The sequence below is a fragment of the Cynocephalus volans genome, chromosome 11 (genome assembly GCF_027409185.1).
Source record: "Cynocephalus volans isolate mCynVol1 chromosome 11, mCynVol1.pri, whole genome shotgun sequence".
NCBI lineage: Eukaryota > Metazoa > Chordata > Mammalia > Dermoptera > Cynocephalidae > Cynocephalus > Cynocephalus volans.
The window spans coordinates 55650356-55670584 of record NC_084470.1 but is presented as its reverse complement, the minus strand read 5'-3'; the positions used below and the strand labels follow the sequence as shown (position 1 = coordinate 55670584).

General features: G+C 47.6%; 1 protein-coding gene across 3 annotated transcripts in view; it reads left to right on the top strand.

The window, feature by feature from the left end:
- ZDHHC3 (zinc finger DHHC-type palmitoyltransferase 3) overlaps positions 1 to 20229 on the top strand; it is a 60809-nt gene that overhangs the window by 22717 nt on the left and 17863 nt on the right. For all 3 annotated transcript variants that reach the window (XM_063114749.1, XM_063114750.1, XM_063114751.1), the window contains 2 exons: positions 13110 to 13234; positions 19733 to 19829. In XM_063114749.1, the coding sequence (XP_062970819.1) occupies positions 13110 to 13234; positions 19733 to 19829 (222 nt within the window). The remainder of the gene's footprint in view (positions 1 to 13109; positions 13235 to 19732; positions 19830 to 20229) is intronic.

Here is a 20229-nt window from a genome sequence, read left to right as displayed (position 1 = left end):
TCACAATGATAAAGATGAACAAGAAACACGGAAACACAATTCATGTTGATTTGCAAGTCCCAAACCCAAATCCAAATTAAACACAATTCCTATTGACTTGCAAGTCCCAAACCCAAATTGACTTGCAAGTCCCAAATCCAAATCCAAATTACCACTAGGCCCAGCGGCGTCTCAGGAGCCCATGGACTAGGGGAGTTAATGCTGCGTCCAGCCTCCCACTAAGTCCACCAATTGGTGCACTGTCCCTTACTGAGATCTCACCTACCTGGGGTGAGAATAAAGTGCCCCATCTGCCTCCAGGGAGAAGAAGAGGAACAGCTTCTCTATCTTCTCCTAGGAGATAAGTGCAGGGAGGGATATACTCACGAGAGAAAGAATCTTGCTGGGGCCTCTAAAATGTTGTGAGGCACCCTGCCACAAGAAATGCATTTACACGCCACTCATGCAGAAAAGGGCAGTTTATTCACTCCAGCTGGCCAGCGTCCGTCTCCAAAGGAGCAACCAAGGAAGAGCGGCCTTGGGCTTTGGTCTTGTAGGGTTTTTAAAGGCAAAAACTACATCCCATTGGCACACGGGTTTGTCCAGGTGCACAAAGCAAGCTAGGGAGCTAGGTCACAAAGGCCAAGAATGAGACATTCGAGCAATGAAGCATACAAGTTTTCATTGTGTATGGTTCCTATTCCCGTGTAATAATTCACCGTGTATGTCTCCTGTTTCTATGCAATTGTTTTTTTTTTCTATGAGAAGGTCAGCGGTTTCTCATGCAGAAGGGAGGGTAGTCTGCAGGTCAGACGGGTCAAAATGGAGTTATTTAGATTAAGCAAGCAACTCTACAGAAGCAGATAGCGTGCATTATGAGGGTGTGGGTAGCTCTATTTCAGTAGTAAAAGACATAATTTTGCTCAGTTTATAGTTTAGTGTCTGCTAAGCCCCAGGCACTGTTCCTACCCTCAAAGTGCCCTCTGTCTAGAGAAGAGAGGTCAGGATAGCCCTGTGTGATGAAGGCTGTGGCAGAAGGAAACATGGTTTGCTGTGAGAGAACAAGGGAGGGGACGTTAAGCAATCTAGGCAGGGGTGACTGCTTGCAGGAGGCGATGCCCAAGGCAGTTGTCAGAGCGGTGGACAGTGTTGAGGGCAGGAAGACGGGCAGAAGAAGCAGCATGCACACAGAGGCAGGAATGCAGGAGTGCCTCCTCTGGCAGCCAGCAGTGGTTTGGAATAGTGGGAACGTAGGAAGAAAGTGGTTTGGGTTGGTGGTGTGGGGGGAGTTGGATGAAGTCTAGAGCCCCTGAGGACTTGAAACAAAAGAGTGGTGGGATCAAACGGTCATTTTGCTAAGTTCGCTGTGGGAGTAAGTAGGGGCAGTGGCACTGATAGGAGAATAAAACGAATGACCATGTGTATTAAGGCCTACTCTGTGAGAGCTTCATTTCTGAGCAATGGAAGCTGCTGTGAGCAAGACACGCAAAAAAGAAGCGCTCTGGAAGCTCACGTGCTAGTGGCAGGCCAGGCAGTAAAGGCATGATTATTGAGCAAGGTGTTCCGGAAAGTGATAAGTGCTTTAAAGACAATAAAACAATATGACCAGGGTGACAGCGTGATGACTTTTCTGGGGCATAGAGGGACTACTTTAGATCAAGGTGGTCAGAGAAGGTCTCTCTCAGGTGGTGCCATCTGAGCTGACCTGAATGACATAAAGCTATAAGCCAGGCAAATAAAAATCTGAGAGCAGAGCCTTCCAGGCAGAGGAGAGCATAGGTACAAAGGCCCAGGGGCAGGAATGTGCTAAGCATGTTCAAGAAACAGTTCTAAGAGCAGGGTGACCGAAGCATAGGGAGTGGTGACAAGAAGGGCTATAAGAGGTGGAGAGGGCCATAGAGGCCAAATTGTGCTGGGCTAAGTGCAGTGGGGAGCCATCAGAGAGGTAGAATTTGATGTGATTTGCATTGTGCTTGCAAAGGAGGTTCGAGGTGGTATGAGTAGAAGCAGGGGACTAGAGGTATTGCAGTGGTCCAGACAAGACATGGCATGGCTTGGATCAAGGTGGGAGGAGTGCTGAAGCTGGAGAGAAGCTGTTGGACATGGAATATATTTTAAGCCATTAGTTCTCAAGCCTGGCTTTACCGTAGAATCCCTTGGAGAGCTTATAAAAAGTACTGATGCCTCAGCCCCATCTCCAGAGATTCTGCTCTGAATGGTTTGGGGACAGGGGCCTGGGTATCAGGATGCTTTAAAGTTCCCATGTGACCCTCTTTTTCAGCCAGGCCTGAGCACTGCTGTTCAGAAGAGCTGAAAGAATGGAGAGATCAGAGAGTGTGCCTTCCAGAGTCTTGGCTGGGGCAGCTGGGGGATTGCTGGTGCCTTTTATCAAATGGAAAAGTCTGGGGAGGAATGGATTTTCAAGGCTTCTGTTCTAGCCAAACTACCCCTTTGTTATGTGCAAGCTGAGATGCTAGGTGGGCAGTAGATAGCTAGTCTGGAGCTGGTGGAGGGTCAGGATCAGAGAGTGGAGCGTGAAGATCATTGGCTTATAGAAGACATATGGAACCAGGGAGCTGGATGTTGGGCAATGGGAGAGGAGGCTTCTGCCCTGGCATTCCTGCTGCCCTCACATGTGTATTTTTTTACACACCACATTGAAACATGCAGCCTCTGCAGCAACCTCCTCGGGCTGGCTCTTGCAGTTGGATGCAGGAGAGCATGATTCTCACTGTGGTATATTGCTCAGCTTCCAGTCCCAAGTGGATGAGAGCCACACACTATGTCCCAGACACCAGTCAGCTTCTCATAGGTGTGTTTTGCTGGTAGCCCCAAAGAAAATGGGCCAAGAAATGTAGAATCTGTCTAGTATCTTTATTAGTAAAGGGAAGCAATTCAAAGCACGTCCTATAGATGTGCCCCTTCTCAGCATCTTTATGCCACCACCTGTCTCTCCCTGTTTCCAGCACATGACATCTTATGAAAAACCCAGTATGTAAAACAGAGAGAAGTGGAGCTGCCTAGTAGAAGCTCACAGGCACAACTGGGGCACCTTGGGCTTCCAAGGAGCAGAGTTAGGATCCCAGATCTCAAATTAAAAGTGGATCAATTAAGTGTTCCTTATTAATACTGCAGGAGGAGTCTTTTCTTAGAAAGGAGTCTCTGCAGGGTTCTAAGGAGTTCCTTAATGGGATTATGATTCTTTGTATCTCCAGAATTCATGTTGCACATAATTTTTTAGAACAACTTACATCCAAAAGCTATAATCAATGTATGCATTGTGTATCATTTTGGGTTGTTAGCATTACTAGCAAAAAAAAAAAAAAAAAAAAAGCGCTGTAGTCTTCCGCAAACAGTTACTGTACCACTTCCAGCTGTGAAATTCTTATCCCAAATGTAACATCAGAACAATTGCAACCACCACAGCTTTCTGGACCATTTAGCAGTCATTTACTCCAACGCAGCAGTAAATGGGTCCACCCTGAGCTGCAGCAGGAAAGGAAAGAGGCAAATGGCTCACCAGTGTGTAAGCAGTCCCCTCGGAGGTGATACTGCCATTTGAGAAATAGGGTAAAGGGATAGGCCCTCAAACAGAGGGAAAAGGACAAATAGACAGAGGAGCAGGCAGGCGCCTCCCTCGGCTGGTGGCCTGGCCTGGAGGTGGAGTGGGCATGGGCCGGAGCACAAGCCAGACTGGTGTTTGGTCTCATGATGTCCTCTCCTTGGCCACTCTGAGGTTTCATAATATCAGAGGAAATTCCTGTGTTCCTGAAACCCTCCAGGCATTTAGAGGTGTAGATGGCTGCACTTGCCCTGAGGAGGCAACCTCTTGAACACAACCTGGACTTGAAGGCCCACTTCCTAGTTTCACCACCTTGTCCTTTCCAGTTACAAATACATTTTAATTCCTCATCCTGAGAACTCCCTCAGGATTCCTGAAGGGTTCCCTTTAAAATTTAGATCTGGGGCAATGCCTATCTCCCAGAAGATGCTTAAAGCTGACAGGCATAGCTTGTTTCTTTTTGTCCTGGCTGCCAAGAAGCTTAAAGCCAAGCGTTACACAATCACAGCAATTGTATAAACCCTTATGATCAGCATATTTTTGCCCTTCCTTTTCTTGTACCTAATTGTTTATTACCTCATAAATTATTTCAAATTTGAAATTTGAGAAAAGGAGGAATAGAAACTCATTCAATTTAACCACATAGTTAAGGAAAAGAAAATTCATCTATCTGCCTTCCACTACCCATCCCCCAACCCCTTTTGAATCCCACCCTGTGAACATCTTGCTATAGACAGTCCTCCGGCCACAGATTTTAGTTTCAGTCATAAGGGGAAACAGTGGGGCTCACTTCCAATCTGCACTTGGTATTCCCTTCACTGGAGTCCTTTCAGCAGCCTTACTGAACACGTGCAGTATACAGAACCAGTTGGCAAGTATTTCCTTGGAAGGGTGGCGTGGCAGCATGATGCGGGCCTCTAGGAGCACAGAAGAGGAACAGCGCGTGGGTCCTCCCACAACAGGTCAGGTGCTGGGTGCAGCCAAAGAGGGGCCTCGCCCAGCTTGCCCACAGACATAGGCGCATTCCCTGGGTCAGGTCAGGGGACTTGCCTCAAGGTCCACAAGAGTAGGGTGCTACATTCTCCCTCAAGCCAGGCAACTTCTCATGCCTACCACTGAGCAACTAATAAACGCCAGGGGAAAAATCTTTCTGGCTCCTGAGAGAGCAGAGTGACCAATTTGGGGATCACCTACCATCCTACCTTTCTGTGGAGGAGATAGGTGGCCTTGTGATGCAGGCCTGGGGCTGGTCACCATGTTCCTGGGAGAGCATTAGAGTGAGAGTTTCTGCCCAGACCAGCAGCTGTGCACATGCCTTGATCCCATGGCCCCTGAAACAATTTAAGCAAGTTTTCATTCTTGTTGCTTGAAGTGGACTAGAATATTGAGTCCTTGAAATGATTGGCCTTTCTTTAGAACCTGTGTACTCTGCTTTCCATTGTATCCTTTTTAATTTGTCCTATTATCCCAGATTCTTATTATCCTAAGCCTGTTTCAGTCTTCGTATTGGTGTGGCGATACAGTTGTTGGCGGTAGAATGATACTATGGCATCAAGGCAATTAAAGAAAAGACCTTTCCAAGCCATTCCGTAGAAATACTTGATAAATATACGTTTGTCTTCTGATAGTGGCTTAGATCCTAGACTTGGATTGCGTGGGTCTGAAATGGTTCTGCCTCTTATTAACCATGCTATCCTGGCAAGCTGCTTGACTTCTCTGCTTTAGTTACCTCATCTATAAAATGAGGAATATCATAGTCTCTACCTCATAGGTTTATTGTCAGATTTAACTGACAAAATACAGTTTGTCTTAAAGCATTTGGAACTGTGCCTGGCATATAAGCACTCAATAAATGTCTGTTGTATCATTATTCCACTTTGTTTTATTGAATACATTCTCCATGCCAGGCTTGGGGAAGTTTGCTGGGCTACACGTTGAAAGACATCGTGTCTGTCCTCCAGGTTTATAGTCACATAAGAGAGATGGTGTGTAATTAAATGATAGGTGTTGTAATACAAATACAAGCTGTGGTAGCACAAAGGCTGAGTGATGGATTCTGCCTTTGGTGTGGCTGGGGCCATTAGGAAGAAAGAGAGGAGGTGATCCCTGGGTGGGTTTTGGTTTGGGTGCAAGAGGCAAGGAGGAACCTGGCAGGCTGGAGGGGAAAGAGGCTTGGGGTGGTGCTAATTCAGGGCCCAGAAGACAGTGGAGGAAAACTTGGAGAGCATGGTGCCCTTGGGAACCTCCAGCTAGTCCACAGGGTCTGTAGAGGGAGGGAGACAACACTGTATTGATGGTCCAGGGCTAGATTGTGATGGCCTCAGGAGCTCAGACTCTGGTCCATGGTCTCTAGAGAGCCAGTGAAGTCCTCTGGACCAGGGGAATAATGTGATCAGATTCATATTTTAGCAAGTTTACTCTAGAAAATAGTGGGCAGAAAGGATAGAGGCTGGGCTGCAGAACTAGGACATTCTCTAATAGTCTGAGGCAGGTGACAAAGATGCTGAACTAAGGCCATGACTATGGCTGGAGGGGAGAGCATGGGATTCAAGGCACAGTCTGGGGTGGAATTAACCTGATGGAGTGGATGGGGTGTGGGGTAGAGTTTTAGAAGAATTGGGGATGACTACTAGATTTCCGCCCTGGATGACAGGGTAGATGGATGTGCCATGGGGCAGAGAAGGGAGAATCAGGGGGACAGTTGGAGGAAGTAGTGGGTTCAGTTTTAGCAGCGCATGTTGAATTTGAGGGGTTTAATTTTATTTTGTTTTAATGCCTTTTGGACAACCAGGTAGAAATAGCTGCAGATCCAAAAGAGGTCTGAGTTGGAGCTAGTGATTTGAGCATCATCGCTGAGTGGTGATAGGGGAAGTAGAGGCTGTAGGCAGGATTGTCCAGAGGAGAGTACAGAATGAGCAGAGAAGGTTGGGGCTGGAATCCCAAGGCCCACCAGTGTCCAAGATGGGCAGGATTGCAAGAGCGGGGGAGAGGCACAGCCCCACAGGCAGGGAGGATGGGCTGGTGGTCAGTGAGGAGACCCCAAGGAATATGAGGGCTAAGAAGCAAACTTTGGATTTGGCCACAGGGAGTTGTTCAGTGACCTGGTGAGAGCAGTTCCCTGGTGCGGAAGGGACAGTTGCCAGAGAGCAGCGGACTAAAGAGTAAGTGAGAAGTGATCAGAGACAGCAAGTTCACAGGGCGTCAAGAAGCTTAGTCGTGAAGGGGAGGGAGAGCACCAGGGAAAAGCTCAGAGGCAATAGCATGGGGCCAGGATTAGCTGAGGCCCGAGTCCTGCAAGGCAGTGGGCACTGCTGGGTCCAGGGGCAGGGGGGCAGGAGATGAGGAGTGTAAGAGGGGTGTAACCCCAGCAGTCTCGGTGTTCTTTGAAATAGAAAAGGAAGTAGGTAGGATGGAAAAAGGTTCTGAAAGTTTGGGCTAGCCAGTAAGGGGAATGTTCGATGGGAACACATGCCCTCCCCCAACACACACACACACACACACACACACACACACACACACACACACACACACACACACACACACACACACACACACACACACACACACACACCACACACACACACACACGTACACACACGTACACACACATACACATCACATCCCTTCCCTACTGAGAACTCAGAGCTCTGTGCCCAGAGGACAGAGAGTTCTGCCCTGACCAGACCAGAAAGGCTTTAACACTCTCTGCACACTTCTTTTAAATCAGACTTAAATTGATTCCACTACAGGGCCCAATATATATCTTGGAAGCATATGAGCTATATTTTAGAAGCTTTATGAGATTAATTCAAAAAGTTTGTAGAAAAATAGAATTAAAAGATATACAAAACATATACAAATGTTTCCGTGAACTTTTTGAAGTATCCTTATATAATCCATTTTTATGGATCTATAGATTTTAAAAAGTGTTTTAGCTTACTGTGTACAAAGAGAAAAGACTGAAAGAATATGCTTCAAAATGTTAGTAGTACTTATCTTGGGTAATCAAATCAGAGGGTGGATTTTTCCTTTTTTATTTTCTCATCTGTATTTCCTTAAAGTCATGAGCAAGCATTACTTTGAATTGGGAAGGTGGCGGGGCAAGGGAGCAGAGAGCAGAAATCAGTACATTTTGATCTGCCAGGCTGCAGTAATGTGGAAGCTTCAAGACAACCCTGTGAGGTGTATAAGAATGGGGGAGGGGAGACAGTAGGTGTTTCTCAGGAATGCACCTGTGACAACAGTGGCAAAAATGTCTCAGCAGGCCTTCTGACTCCCTGCCGGCTGTCCAGGATTGTAGAGAGCAAAATTCCTTCCAGTGAACTAATAACAGAGAGTTCTGAGATCTGTGCAGAGGAGCGCCGAAGAGCATGTTCTTTTAAAAAAGAAAGAGAGAAAGTCACGTGAGGCAGAGTGGAGAGTGCATGACTTTCCAGTGTCACAGACTCCTTAGTCTCAGGGGCTGGCCCAGCTGCTCTGTGGTTGAAAGGTGGACTCAGGTGACAGTCTTGCCTGGATGGGATCAGCCTTCTGGAAGACTTATGCAAAGGGAGTCACATGGAAGGTCACACTTTTAGAAAGGCCGAGCTGCTAAATGATGTCTCTGATCATGGTCTGGAATAACAGGTGATAATGAGAAAACCAAATGAAAGCTCTCATAGCCCTTTACGGTTCAGGGGTTTCCTCTTGCAGCCCTTTATGTGGGTGTCTCCTGGGGTTCACAGCAAATTCTGTTGGCTCTGACCTTCTTTAAAACTCAGCCCCATTACCCATTCTCCTTGGGGAAATGATGTCCCTTTGCATTTTTTCTCTTATACTTGTGACAATAGTTACTTCCAGTACGGTTTTGTGGTTTCAAGAGCCACAGAAAGTCACGTGGTTGCCCAAACTCAGTTACTTTTTACATTAAAAAGAATGAAAAATAAGGTTCTCTGGGCTTTTGTGAGACCCTCTCCTCTGCCCGAACTAGTGCCCTTACCAGGCTCCCTTGGATATCCATTGCATGCTATGTGATCTGGGCTCTCCTTACCTTCATGAAGACTTCCAGACCCTGGCCCTTCACCAGTGCCTCACTGGGGGGGCCCTTGGATGTCTCAAGATGAGACAGTAATGGTATTTTGGTTATAAATTTCAGGCAAGTCAGTCATATTCCTACTATGGGTGGCTCCTACTTGAGGTTTATTTTTTTGCTCATGTTTGTAATGAGTTTTTTCCTTATTGCAAAAGCCACATGTTGCAAAGCTAATGGAACATTTAAGAAATATAGTCAAGAAAATAAAATTACATGTGGTCCTACTTCATGAGATAGCCACTAATACTTTCTGCATGTATCTTTTTTCTATTTATATATGTGTGCGTGTATGTATATATAAATATGAACTAGCATAGATGTTTCCATGTCAATAGCTATGTATTTTTATGGCATATTTAATGTCAAAAACCATATTCCTTCATTGGGACCAAAAAGTAAGTTTAAAAAAGAAAATTCCAAATGACGTTGTACATACCATGTCCTTGCCTCGTAGGCTTTTCTGACATCTGACTGCATTTTGCAGACCAAATTTTTTTTTTTTTACTTCTTTTTGAACTTTAAAAAAAGTTTTTAATGTAATTCAGAGAGTTGAATGGGTACAGAGGACCTCCTCTCCACCCCACTGTTGGTCCTGAGCCGCAGACCAAATTTTTTTTTTTTTACTTCTTTTTGAACTTTAAAAAAAGTTTTTAATGTAATTCAGAGAGTTGAATGGGTACAGAGGACCTCCTCTCCACCCCTCTGTTGGTCCTGAGCCTCGCTAGTGAGATGAGCACGTACGTGGACAAGCAACCCTTTGATTTTCTCCTTGTCTCCTGCCCCTTGTGAGCCTTTGGTTCCTCATCCTCAGGACAGACCAGTGGGGAAGCACGTCATTGCTCTGAATGACAAGTCAGCCAAGTGCTGCACTCAGGAGTGAACATGTCCTCACTGAGGCAGAAGGAGAGGCTCAGCAGGGGAGAAGCTGGGGCCCAGCAAAGAGCCACATGCAGACAGAGGGGCCAGGAGGTCTGTGGCCCACCTCTGGGTTTGAACTGTTTCCCCTCCCAGGTGCCCCTCTCCTGCTTAGCATCCACCAGATCCTCCTGGCCTTCCTGGAATCCCCACCCTCAGGCCTCCTGGTGCACTGGTGGCCATGCCTTTCACTGGGCGCTCAGCCTCAGGTGCCTCGCTGTGTCCGTGTGTCTCTCTACCTGTCCAGTGCACCAGCTCTTTGAGGCTTGGTCCCCATCACTTCTTTGTACTTCCCGCAGTGCTCGGCACAGTGTAGACTTTTAGGAGAGGGTTGTCAGTTAATTTGTCTCTGCAGTTTCCTTAACTGGAATCTGTATCCCCTGTGAGTCATTTTTTTAACAAAAAACAAAATGACAGCTTCCTTTCATTCTCAGCATTTAAAGATTTTTCTTCAGTGGTTCTTCTCTCCCTAGAATTCTTCATTTGTAGGAAAGCTTCTGACACCCAATCTTTATCCTTTCTGTCTTGGGAACCCAGCACTTGGCCTGTTATAGGTCCATTGGCCCTACTCTGGGAAGGCCAGGGATGCTCTGTCTGAAACCTCCACCTGCCAACCCTAATAAACCACATTCTCACTCCTTCTGGGCCCATTCAGGACTTGGGGGCAGTCCCAGGTTCTGTTGTCCTGATGCTGCATTGACTTCCCTGATTGTGGGATCTTGTGGATGCCCGCTGAGCAGTGGAGCCTTGTGTCACGTAGACGTGATAAAGGGGCCCTAGGGTGGGGGGGTGAGGGCCCCAGTCCCATCCCATAGCTGCGACTTGACCTGATATCAGCCGTGGTTCTTGTTTGAGGGCCAGGCCAAGCAGGCAAAGTTCCCAGGGTGGCATCCTTGGCTCCTATCTTTTTATTCTGTTGGCCGTCACTACTCTTTTCACCACTTTGCTGGAAGCTGCTATATCTCTTACCTTTGGCTGTGTGTTCATGCTGTTTGCCAGGCCAGGGGCTCTGGTGCTGAGCAAGGAAGACCCAAGCATAGAGCTTCTGGTCCAGCACAGTAGTTCTTAGCCCTAACTACAGAGTAGCAGACTTTGCTGGAGCTTTTTAAAAGTGTGGGTGTCTGGGCCCTGCCCCCCAAAGTTTTTATATAGTAATGCTGTGTAGAGTCTAGGCAACTGTATTTTTTTAAAGCTGCAGCGTTGCTGCCAATGCTGGACCCAGAAAACAGACTACCATATACTGAGCATTTTGTCTGTAATAAACATCATCTAAGCCCTTTCTGTAAGTTGTCTATGTCTAGTTTTTTGTTGTTGTTGTTGTTTGTTTTTGGCATCTTGCCAGTACATGGATCAAACCCTGGACCTTGGTGTTATCAACACCATGCTCTAAACCAACTGAGCTAACTGGCCAGCCCGTCTATGTCTAGTTTAATCTTCACAGTAACGCTGGTAATTAGGTGAGTCCTGGCTCACTAATTAGGAAACAAAGGCACAGAGAGGCTCACCTGTCAACAGGCACACCACTCACAAATGTAAAATACAAATGTAAAGCAGGGCCAGTGGACTGCCAAGCCAGCCTTTCTCTTTTTTTTTCTGCCAGCTGGCTGGTACCGAACCCTTGACCATGGGGTCAAGCCAACCTCTTAGCCCTTGTGCTGTGCCACTAACCACTCTTCTCTCCTGCTTCTTGGACCCATCTTCCAGCCACTTTTCTGGACACCTCCTTCTGGGAGTCCTTCAGGCTCTTCAGACTCAGCATACCCTAACTGAACTGGTCAGCTCTTACCCAGAACTGGCTTCTCCTATGCTCTCTCTCTCAATAGCTTAAGAGTACTACCATTTACCAGCTGCTAAAAATGGAAACTTTTCCTGGAGCTTATCTCCTCCCTTTTTGTCACGCCCTGTACCACCACGGTATCAAATTGGTTCCCTACAACTTTTGCAGATCTAGCTCTCTGAATTTTCTCTCTGCTTCTCCATCTTCACAGTTCAGTCCTTTCTTACTGGGCCATAGACAGTAACCTCCTAATTGGTTTCTGGGATTTTAATCTCTCCCTCTTCTCAGCTATTCCACCTAGCATAGGCAACTGAGTTCTCTTCCTGAAGCACTGATGTTACCTAATGGCTCTGGGCTGCCTATGAAGAAAAATCCCATCCCAACTTTTAGGCCTGACACTCAACACTACATGGGCTGGCCCTGCCCATCGGTCCGGGTCCCCTGCTGACACTGCATACCCTGGGCTCAGCACACTGGTTTTCTCACTATCTCCCAAATATGTCATGCTCCCTCTCACCTCTTTGCCTTTACCCTTACCCCTCTGCTGGAATCCCTACAGGTTTACCTGGCCACCTCTGCACATTCCTCAGGACAACTCTTAAACATCACTCCTTAAAACTTCTCTGATTCCCCTGTTTAGTTAGCTAATGCCTCCTTTGCACCCCCTCATCAACACCAATGTCTTCTACATTTGTAATGTAAGCATATAACCCCTTTTACTAGAATTGTTTGTCAGCCTCCAAAAGACGATGAGCCTCCTGGAAGCAGAGACCTCATTTGATTCCTGAGCCCTAGCAAAGAGCATGGGAGCACAGGGCTCTGCACCACGTAGCACTTGGTGAAGGTTGGTTGGTTATGGAGACCCTGCTTAGGGCTATGCACTGCCGTTTTCCTTCTGTTTGCATGGGTGCACAGCCAGCGTGGATTCTGATGGCATTTTGGCTCTGCTGTTGGCTCCACCCAAAGTGTGGACAGCCAGAACAAGCACACAAAGTATTCACAAGCATACTCATAGATGGAATAGCAGATCAGAGGATAGACAGCGAGTCAAATACCTGAGGGCAGCAGCTCCCAGTTGCTTGTGGATTCATTAAGAACTAAATACAAGGGCCGAGCCCGTGGCGCACTTGGTAGAGTGCTGCGCTGGGAGCGCGGCAACGCTCCCGCCGCGGGTTCGGATCCTATATAGGACTGACCAGTGCACTCACTGGCTGAGTGCCGGTCACGAAAAAAAAAAAACGACAAAAAAAAAAAGAACTAAATACAGATTACCAGTCCTTCATAACAATAGTACTGGTAAAAAAGTAAAATAAAACTTGATCCCAGTTTAAATAGAACCCACTAAAATGTAGAGCTGCACATTTTTGACCTAGGAAAACTGGACTGTTAGATATGATGCTCACCAATGAAAACTTGCAAAGGCTGGAACTGTTACCAGAAAATTTAATGTAGACCAGTGAGTCAAATCCTTGCCGTAATATTTACATAGGAAAGAATGGATTCAATGAAAATAATTTTAGCAAAATGAAAATAGAAAATAATCAGGAACAGTGTAACTGTTCAATGTAGAAAATTAATCAAGGAACTAATGTAGCTTAATGGCATTTCCTCAGGAAAATTCCTTGTCAATAAATATTCCTTGGTGTTGGCATAATTCTCAACACAGAGTCCACATGTTGTTGGTATCAAAATGTCCTGTCCATACATGTATGTGGTTGCTGCTTTCAAATGACTATCTCTACTGTAGAATGTTACAACTGTTAGAACCCCCAGCCCAACCCTGATGCCTTTCCTCTTTCTTACAGGGGGCTGTGCCCAAAGGAAATGCCACTAAAGAATTCATCGAGAGTTTACAGTTGAAGCCTGGGCAGGTGGTTTACAAGTGTCCCAAATGCTGCAGCATCAAGCCCGACCGAGCCCACCACTGCAGGTACACTTGCTGGGGCTCACCTCCTCTCTCCTCCCTCCCCCTGCCTCCCTCCCCCACCTCACACACATACTCTGGAGTAGCACACATTTCCCCCATGGGTACCAAGTCAGCAACAGGACTTCGGAATGTCCCCTGCTCTGGGCACAGAGTGACCAGTGTAAGTCTCCCTCCTGGTCTCTGTGAACTTACAAGATTGGAAAGGGCATTTGGTTTGGGCTCAGGACACCTGTTGCAGGACTTGGCTCTGCCACACCTGACCTAGGACGTGGGCAGGCCCCTGACTGTCTCCACCTTTGTTTAAATATATGTAAAACTGAAGGATTCTGGATTTTCCTACTTCATGTCTTTATTACAAGGGTACCATGAGACAAAACTTCTGTGAATGTCTAGTACTTGAAATGGAAGGGTCGCCTGAATGAAGGCTTTCCTTTTAAAAAAACTTCCAGAGGTTATGAAAATTATAGAATTCAACAAAAAAAGCTATTTCCCCATCTTATCTGTGGTGAGTTTTCCCTTTTTGTTTTCAGGTTTCTTTGCTGTTTTGAATCTTCTTAATGAGAAGACATCTAGCTTGAAATTGCCCTTTATTATTACAAGGGAACTTTAAATGCCAGATTACAGGGACACAAAAATGTCACTGGGTCCCCTTGTCAGACTGGTGTATATATGTTTTTGGGGTGTGGGGTTTGTGGAGGAATGAAAGTGCTCCTGGTGCTGGGAGGTCATCTCATAAGTCTGAGGCTGTGGAGACACTTGTGTGAGAGATCTGAGCGGCTGAAAGGCAGCATTTCTGTGTGGGCCTCACTGCCCACCTCTGGGAGAGCAGTCAGCCTCCCCAACTCAGATTCCACAGGCAGCTCCTCAGTACCTGCCATGTCCCAGGCACTTCAGCCCGCCCTGTCTCATCATCAGTCACCATATTTTCATCTTCCTGGTCACCTCTGGAGATAGGTGTTGCCTAGGGATGACTCTCCCTTGAGGAAATTAAGGCTCAAAGAGGTTAAGGGACTGCTCCACGGTCACACAGCTTATGAGTACTAGAGACAAGATTGGGTCCTGGTGGTTCTGGCTCCAGGTCCAGATTGGACTCTCCCATTTGGGGATGACTCATGCAATTTTATGTAATTATTTGTATGTATTTTTCTGTCTCTAAAAGAGAGAGATCTGCAGACCTCTCCAACTAGTTGTTGCCTGCTTGAGGGTGAGAGCCGAAGAGCTGGGGCAGGGGCCTGCGGTGATTGTTATCTCCCATGGGGTGTCTGTCTCTGGGGCAACTTGCTTCTGAGATCTAATTCAAGGCTTGCTTCTTGTACCTGCGTTGGAGGTATCAGTCTAGCCTTTTCCGGCTCCCGCCCCCGGGCTCAGGAGCCAGCTGTTTTCTAAGCATCGCCCAGATGAAAAGGCTCAGCTTGCTTATGTGCTTCCTCGGGGTGGCCCAGTGTGTGGAGCAGGCTCTGGCCTTGAAGTTGAAGAGGTCGGTGTTGGAAGTTCAGTGCTGTCTCTGCCACACTCTGGGCCCTTAGGCCAAGTGCTGCATCTCTCTGAGCCTCAGCTTTCTCCTCTGTAAAAAAGAGTTGTCCCTCCCTCGCTTGTTGTAAGGATGAAATATGAACAACCACAAGTCACTTAGCTCAACAAGTGGAAGCTGTTTATTAATAAAAGAATGTGTAAGGAGATGGGTATGTGCTGGGTTTATAAAGGCTGGACCAGAAACAGGGAGGTGTTAACTTTGTAGAAAGAACTTTCGGGCAACAACAGTGGTTCTTTTCTCTTCCCTCCCTGAGTGCTCGGCTGCCTCCACTGCCTGGCATTTTCCTCACCGCCTCCTCCTTGCCTCCCCAGGAGGATCCAGGGGAGGTATTCTTGAGTGCTAGTAAACAAATCAGCTTGCGCAAAGCAAGAGCTGCTGATTCAGATGAACTCAAGTGAGAATGCCTGTTAGCTGCCTGTTTCCACCTCAGGATATGTGTGACAACTGCTCCTTTGTGATGGCACGTGGTGGCCCAGGCCGTCTGGAGACCCACGATTTTGGATAAGTAGAATCCCTGACACACGAGACAGACTGGGTGTGTTTGTGGTTGGTCGAGCTCCCAGGCTGCTGCTTGGTTAGAAGAAGTTGATGTCAGTCTTGCCCACTCAGGTGAAGGTGCCTGTGCACACACATGTGGTTTCTCTTCCCAACAGAGCCCATAGCATTCAAGACCCTCTCTGTTTCCTGAGCTCTGGTGGGTACTACAGATACACCCAAATGTTGGACCTGTAGCTATTCATTCCTTCCAGCCCTGTGGTGTGTGGGTGGGTCTTTCTCTCCTAGAAGAGGTACTCTGGAATCCAGGCTATTTTCATCCTGGAGTCAAATCACCTGTTCATGAGGACCATGGAAGCAGTGGAAATCCTGTGGGAGGAGTCGCTTATGCAAATGTGGCAGCCAAGGCATTAGGCCTGTGCTTCAGGTTCTTTTTGTGTGAGGAGGTAGAGACCTCTGACTTTGGCAAGGCCTCACATGCACCCCCCTCCCCACTCCGCAAACACACTGTGGCAGAGGCAGTCATGGGCTGCTTAGCACCCCTGCCAGATTCTTTTTGTTTTGTCTTTCTCATGGTTATGGGTACTGATAAAATTTATATAGCACTAGTATTATTTTTAAAGCACTGTACATACATTATCTGTTACTCACAGTCGCCCTGAGAGATCAGTGTAATTCTGCTGAGGCTGATTTGGAGAACCTAAGTTTCTCTGCCCAGAGCCCAAAGTGAGGATCTGCCTTCAGCTTTCCTGCTCTTTTCACCACACTGCACTGTCTTTCCCAGAATCGTTTCTGAGTTGGAGCTAGGATGTAATGTAGATGTCTTTTCTGCTTATAATTTTAGTCATAGCTGATGAAATGAAAACCTATAGGTGAGGCCATGGCCCACTTAGTACCTTCTTGCTGACTTCCTTTTATTTTTTCTACTGGGCATCCCTGTCTGCCAGGGTTGAGCTCGTTTCCCAGGCTTGCTCTTTCCCTATCTATAGTGTCAGAGCCTTCGTTCAGCAGACTCATACTAAGAGTAGCTTGGCTCTGGGCTTATAGTGGTGGATTAGACATGGCCCTAACCCCAGGGGCCTCCCATCCAGGCAGGGCAGGCACACTTGTCCACCATGATACAGTTTGGGAATAGGACAAGGCTATGTTTCCATGCTGGACCATCACCCAGAATGGGCAAGAGAGCCTCAGCCACCTCCTTTAGGCTGATTACCAAGGAAGGGTCCTCATAGCTTCCTGGAGAGGGAACTCATAAGCCCAAGAGATAGTGAGTGCATCTGAGCCAGTGAGCTTGTTGAGTTCTTCCAGGCTTTGGGGACTGAAAAATGACAGGGAACCTAGAGGAGGAGGGGAGTAGAAGCATCTGCCTTCTTCAGAAATGGTAATTTAGAAACATAGAAGTGGCCTGGTAAACACAAAACATACCCCCTTTTAAGGCATTTGGCCTGTTCAGTGACTTTGGCCTGTTCAGTGACTATGTTGCTTGCACTCGGTCCCCATGCCCCAGGAGCTCAGCAGCTCACACTGGACACTGGAATCAGTGTTAGAAAGGACTGCGAGGAGAGTGCTGTGGGGCACGTTAGGGAAAGAGCAAGCAAGGAGGAAGCCTTGGAGGATAGAGTGGCTTTCACCCAGTGGAAAGGATGGAGAAAGGGCCTTTGGGCATTGGGGCCACCCACAGCCAAGGCAGGGCAGGCTCCCATCAGTGCAGACTGTGAGCCGCCCTGCTGTGTCAGGAAGGGGACACCACTGAGCTCCCTGCCCACCATGGGTGTGGCAAGGGCTGGGAAGAGGGCTGGCTCTGAGGTGATTCATCCCTGAGGGGTGGTAGGGGTCGTGGCAGGAGGCCCACATTTTGTCTTTCTCCCCATGATGGATGGTGCCTGAGGTGAAACTCTGGAGGGGTGTGGCACGGCCTTCACTGCCCCGCTGCAGGACTCACCTCCAGGCCTTGCGCATGGTGGCTGCAGGCCCAGCCCCAGTGCCGTGCAGGCAGAGCCTTCTGTGCACTGGCGGCCTTCAGCAGTGTCTCCAGCCACCGGGCCTGGGGAGCGGAGAAGGGCTGTCTTAGCACTTCATAGTTTTGAAAACAGGAAATTCAGGGGCCAGCGTTTTGAACCAACTTTTGCAGCCCTCACAAACTGTACTCACCTTTCCTGCTCTCTGGAGGATGTGTATTTGTATGATTCTGCTACCCAGCAAGACTTAGGAAGCTGGGTTTCCCAATGGGCTGTGTGGTTCGTGCCTTATCTCTTCCAAGAGGCTGGGAGGAGAGCGAAGGACGGCTTTGCTGTGAGAGCTTGTTTAAACTCCTGGCAGTTTCAGAGGATGTCCGGCCACTTGGCACCTCTCTGCCATTGAGCCAATGCCACCTCAAGAGCACCCACTTGAACACCCTTTCAAAAATAAGTGTGGATGAAGAGAAACTGCTCAGGAGCCTGGAACAGAGAGGCGGTTACCCTCAGGAGTTTGTCCCTTAAATGGGAAGGAGATTAAGAGACTCCAGAGCTGACTGTCTTGGAAGGAAACGAGCTTCAGTGGGTGACTGCATGGAGGGGTGGGCCGCCTGATGGCAAGGCCTAGGGTACAGGGGCAGCTCACTCTTCACCGTCCACTTGTTGGTACTTTTTAACATTGTGTACTAAGAACAAGTGTTACCAATTAAAACATATATATTATATATATATTCACATAAATATTCTTAGGTATTCTTAAAATTGGTAACAGAGAGAGAGAAAAACAGAGAGGCTGGGTGGTGGAGCTGCTGGCACCTGGCTTTCTCTTTGTTACCTGGTGTGTCCCTTTCATGCCTCCTTTTGTTACCTTGGCCCCAAGGGAGATTCTAGAGCCAGGCCAGCATCTCTGAGATGTGCCCATTCCCAAGCTGCCTGTGTTAGCGAGGCCCCTGAGGTTGTGGAGAAGAGCAAGGGCGGTATGAGGCCACTGGTCTGACCAGGCCCAGTATCTGTTCTCATGTGTTCCTTGTGCCAACACTTATTTCATACAGATGGGAAACCTGAGGCTCAGAGTTTAGCCAGTTTGACCAAGTAGCTCAGCAAATCCAGGTCTGCCTTATCACCAAGACCCTTTCCAGCTTAGAAAAGCACACACCTCCTCCTTGGGGTGTGAGGGAGTCCCTCCATGGAGAGGTCTGTGCTTGGGGCCCCGGAGGCCAGGAAACAGCTCACCTCCATGCCCAGGACAGCTTCTCCGGAGCTTTCCCACCTTCCCCCAGGCTCTAGCTGCATTGCCTGCTATGTGCTTTAACAGGAACCCGAGGTAGAGTTAGTTAGGGAAACTGATGGAGAGGAAGGCTGGTGTGAATTGAGGAACTTTAAAAAAGGAAATCTAATTGTATTATTTCTAAGCTTGTATTTACAGGATTTCAAGCTGTTTTGAACAAGTAATACCCCCAAGATAAATGTTAGGGAGCCTATTTTAATGAGTTGAAAAAAAAGAACAATTTTGGGCCGAGCCCGTGGTGCACTTGGTAGAGTGCTGCGCTGGCAGCGCGGCGACGCTCCCGCCGCGGGTTCGGATCCTATATAGGACTGACCGGTGCACTCACTGGCTGAGTGCCGGTCACGAAAAAAAAAAAAAAAACAACAAAAAAAAAAAAAAAAGAAAAAAAGAACAATTTTTGATGAGCCCATCTAGTGGCAAGTGAGTCTTTCTAAACTTGAGCTTTGGGAAGGTCTCGCACTCTTGTATTATCACTTTGTATTGTCCAAAGCAGGAGAGGGGATGGTGTTTGCTATCAAATAAGTTTGAAACAGTCTCAGCCCAAAAATTACCCCAATAACAAGTTAGAAATATGCAAATTAATTAGAGGATCTGGTCAATAGTTAAGCGCACATGACTTTTCTGCCTTTTAGTTAGTGGGTGTTATCTTAGAGCTGAAAGGATCTCAGAGCTGGGCTCCCTGCTGTCCTTGACCCTGCCCTTGAAATACCCTCTCTTGCATCCTTTGTCCCTCCGGGGTGGAGGCACCATGCCCTCCCTTGGTAGCACATGGTACTGCTTCTGGAACTTCCTACGGCACCTGGTTTTTTGGTCTTTTGGGAAAATAAGGAATAGCTGTTCTCTGTATCCCATCCTACTCTGTCAAGTTTCCAAACTACTTCTTCATTCTGCCCTCTCAGTACACCAAATCCTAAGCTTCCTGTTAGTTCAGGAGAGCAGCCTCTTTCTCAGCCACGTCAGCTGTGAGCTCCAACCTGTTCATATGTTAAACAAGGTAACAGGCCTTGGACATGAATGACTCTTCCTGCTGTTTGGAATGACTCTGACCCTGGGGTTCCTGACTCTGTCTTCCAAGCCCCTCACAACACGCACCCAACAAAACTCCTGCAGTGCCCAAGGAAGCCATTTCATGGGAGTGGAGCTGGAGCCATGGGTTCTGTGTTCCCCTCGGGGGGCCCTGCCAGTATCTGGAGGACACCCGTGAAGGTCTGACTTGTGGGCTGTTTCAGTGTTTGTAAGCGGTGCATTCGCAAGATGGACCACCACTGTCCCTGGGTCAACAACTGTGTTGGCGAAAACAACCAGAAGTACTTCGTCCTGTTTACAGTAAGTTACCTTCTGAATTCTGCCCCACCCTCCATGAAGCAATGGAGCACTTTGTTCCTTTGAAAATTCTCAGCACTCACAGTGTTCTTTGCTGCTGTTCAGAATACAGCCTGGCCACATAGACCTCTGCCTTCCTGCCAAAGATCTCTGACTCAACAAGTGCCTGTTCCTAAACCCTTCACTTGAGCATTTAGAAATTGATTCAAGTTGATTAGCTGTAAGCAAGATCTGTCTTCCAGGCTCCCATCCCAAGTGTTGGACCTAAGTAGCTAAAGAAGGCAGTTTGGGTGATGACTTCAAAACCTGAGCTACAGGTAGGTGGAGCATATTTAGTGTGAGGACTGGAGGGCTGTCAGCAGTCAGCACCCTGACTTTTCACGTGAGGAGAAGCAGCAGGCCT